This window comes from Neolamprologus brichardi, chromosome 11, assembly GCF_056152115.1.
Source record: "Neolamprologus brichardi isolate AB-2024 chromosome 11, ASM5615211v1, whole genome shotgun sequence".
NCBI lineage: Eukaryota > Metazoa > Chordata > Actinopteri > Cichliformes > Cichlidae > Neolamprologus > Neolamprologus brichardi.
Genome location: NC_142114.1, coordinates 16,506,677 through 16,509,460, shown reverse-complemented (window position 1 = coordinate 16,509,460; position 2,784 = coordinate 16,506,677). Strand labels below are relative to the sequence as shown.

The 2,784-nt window shown below is 39.2% G+C and overlaps 1 protein-coding gene across 1 annotated transcript; it reads left to right on the top strand.

The window, feature by feature from the left end:
* Window positions 1–1,001: 1,001 nt before the first annotated feature.
* LOC118455311 (uncharacterized) lies at window positions 1,002–2,250 on the top strand. The gene is made up of 2 exons (XM_035913932.2): window positions 1,002–1,096; window positions 1,291–2,250. Exon 2 carries the CDS (start codon window positions 1,303–1,305, stop codon window positions 1,879–1,881), a length of 579 nt encoding a protein of 192 aa, XP_035769825.1. The 5' UTR covers window positions 1,002–1,096; window positions 1,291–1,302; the 3' UTR covers window positions 1,882–2,250.
* Window positions 2,251–2,784: the final 534 nt, after the last annotated feature.

Sequence of the window (2,784 nt, the reverse complement as noted above, 5' to 3'; positions counted from 1 at the left end):
TCAGATTTTAATGAACATAAACGTGTGTTTAATGGCACAGTTGTTTTGTGCTCTGGAGGCCTGAAGATTAAATCACAACTCAGATGAAAGCGAGAAAAGACAATGAGGAAGTTTGGTTACACTTCACTTACGAAAGCAAAGCAATTCAAACATCTTCTGATCTCATTAACCCGTTTTCTTTATTTGATGTTAAATTTCATGGATTTAATATAAAATATAAATGATTTATTTCAGTAATTATTCAGCTGGAGCTGTTTTGCAAAGAAGAATGGGCAAGGATTTCAGTCTCTAGATGTGCAAAGCTGGTAGAGACATACCCTAAAAGACTGGCAGCTGTAATTGCAGCAAAGGTGGTTCTACAAAGTATTGACTCAGGGGGCTGAATAATTACGCACACCCCACTTTTCAGTTATTTATTTGTAAAATTGTTTGGAAACATGTATGGTTTTTGTTCCACTTCTCACGTGTACACCACTTTGTGTTGGTCTTTCACGTGGAATTCCAGTAAAATTGATTCATGTTTGTGGCTGTAATGTGACAAAATGAGGAAAAGTTCAAGGGGGCCGAATACTTTTGCAAGCCACTGTATATGAGATATGATTTCTTCATTTGTAACATATTCTGACTTTTGATGAAATCTTAAGCAATTTTAAGTATTCCTGTGTTTCAATCCTAACTATAATTTACGCTGACTATGACGTCAGATGATTTATAATTGAAAGGTCACGTCTGCAGGAACATAGGCTAGGCTATCAAAACAGAGACAGTGATGTATCGGTTGAAACATGATAATAATCTGCATAATTAAATTAACGTGTTACAAAAAGCAGCCCTTCAATGCAGCAGACTCACACAGTGAGTAGCCAAAATAGCTCACTGGACCTTTAGTATTTATAGCAGTCACTGGATCGCCTTCCTCTCCACATAATCACTGCTCTGAAGCATAGCCATGTGGTCGGCCTTATGTAATGCACAAGTTCAGGCCACTCCTACTCCTACGGCACAGGAAGAGAACTGAAAGACAGCGCAGTCGTCTCACATCTGGAGCTCTACATTCACTTCTATATCTCACAGAAGAACCAGCAGCTGGCAAAAGGTAGGAAGTTGTCTCAAATAAGCAGCGGTTTTCTACTTCTGCTCCCGTTTTCATGTTTTAAAAACGGCACAGACAGTCAGCTGTGGCTTTGTCGCTAATTCAGCTGCTTTTTATGTACTGTTCAGCTAAAAGCTGTAAAGTGTTTGTTCACGACTTCTTTATAGCTCCGTTATAACTCTTCTCGCTTTCTGCAGGACCGCTAGGTAATGGCTGCTCCCAGGACTTACCTCTCGCTTGCCGTCTGTCTTTTTCTGGGACATCAAACTGTTGCCGTAAGCGATGCTCCCTGCCAGCTCTCCACTTGGAAAAAAGGCTTCAAAACCTTCATGGATCGCCACGTTCGCAGTGGAACTCCTACGACCCTTGATCAAAATGAGTGGTTTAGTTACATTAAGAATATCGGGGACTGTAGCAGACCCACACAGTCCTTCATTGATCCAAAGGAACTGAAGAGGGTGAAGGCCGTCTGCTCAAAGAATGGAGGGAAGACGTACAAGGATAACCTGTGCATCAGCCAGCAGCCTTTCACCTTTGTCACAGTGAGAAGTGTTAAGGACACCTGTGGTATCAAAAGTGTCCTAAAGGAAACCAAACACCTGATCCTGGCCTGTGAAGTGTTGGACAACGAGTGTGTGCCGGTCCATTTTGAGGGAAACCCCACGAACCTGAAGCCTGATAACAATGCCAAAGCCTGCCAGGACCCCAGGATAAGCCATGCTCCCAGCTTAAAAACGACATGGCTCTGGTTGTTGTTTACTTTGTTATTCCTTATAAGCTTTTTTTAAATTGATTAATTAAATGTTATGGATTTGTTTTGTTTTTTTTATCTGAAGGCATTTCAATTCAGTTCACATTTCAGTCATGAAATTTGATTTGGAGTTTCTGACTTCAAAGCAATATTAAAACAAAGAAAAAAAAAGATGGATTTTTGTAACAAATGTTGCTACTTTTTTATGCATGTACTGCTCAGGTGAGTCTGTCTATGAGTTTGATTTGAATAATTTGATTGTGGACATGGCAGACATGGTGTGCAGGGTTTGAATAACAACAGTGTTCTCTTGAGACTGACTCTATTATTATTCAAAAATAAAATTATTGGTGCTAAATTATGAGCCCATGAAGAGTAAATTTAATAAAAAATTCTCAAAAAGCAACTGCGGGAAGACTAGATTTGTCTTATTTTAACTGATTTGCCTGCTAATTAGTTCACAAAAGCTACAGTGAAAGTGCAGCAATTAGACAGCAAACCCATTCAAGCTGCACAGATGACTGATAATAACTATTGTTTGGGTGAGCTTTGTTTGGAGCAGCTGATATATTTATTATACATTCATAAGAAGAAGTCTCGTCACACCAAAAAAATCCAGTAGTTCAGTTAGAAATTCAAGAAATTAATATTTGCTTTGTTCTTCCTTCCAGCAAATTAACCAAATGGGTTTGTCGTCTGTCAGTGATGAAAGTATCGGTACCTCACTGTGTGTACACTTATTGCATGCGATGGGAAAACCACAGACCATGAAGACGCATGCACTCGAGACTCAAATTGCTCATCACTATCTGACATGCTGAATAGCTTAACATGCACATGATGGCAGTTTAACTAAATTAAATAAGAGTTTTCAGGTGTGGTTAAATACAGATGTAGTCTGAGATTAAGAAAAAAAATCAGCATATGAGCTGCTTTCAAT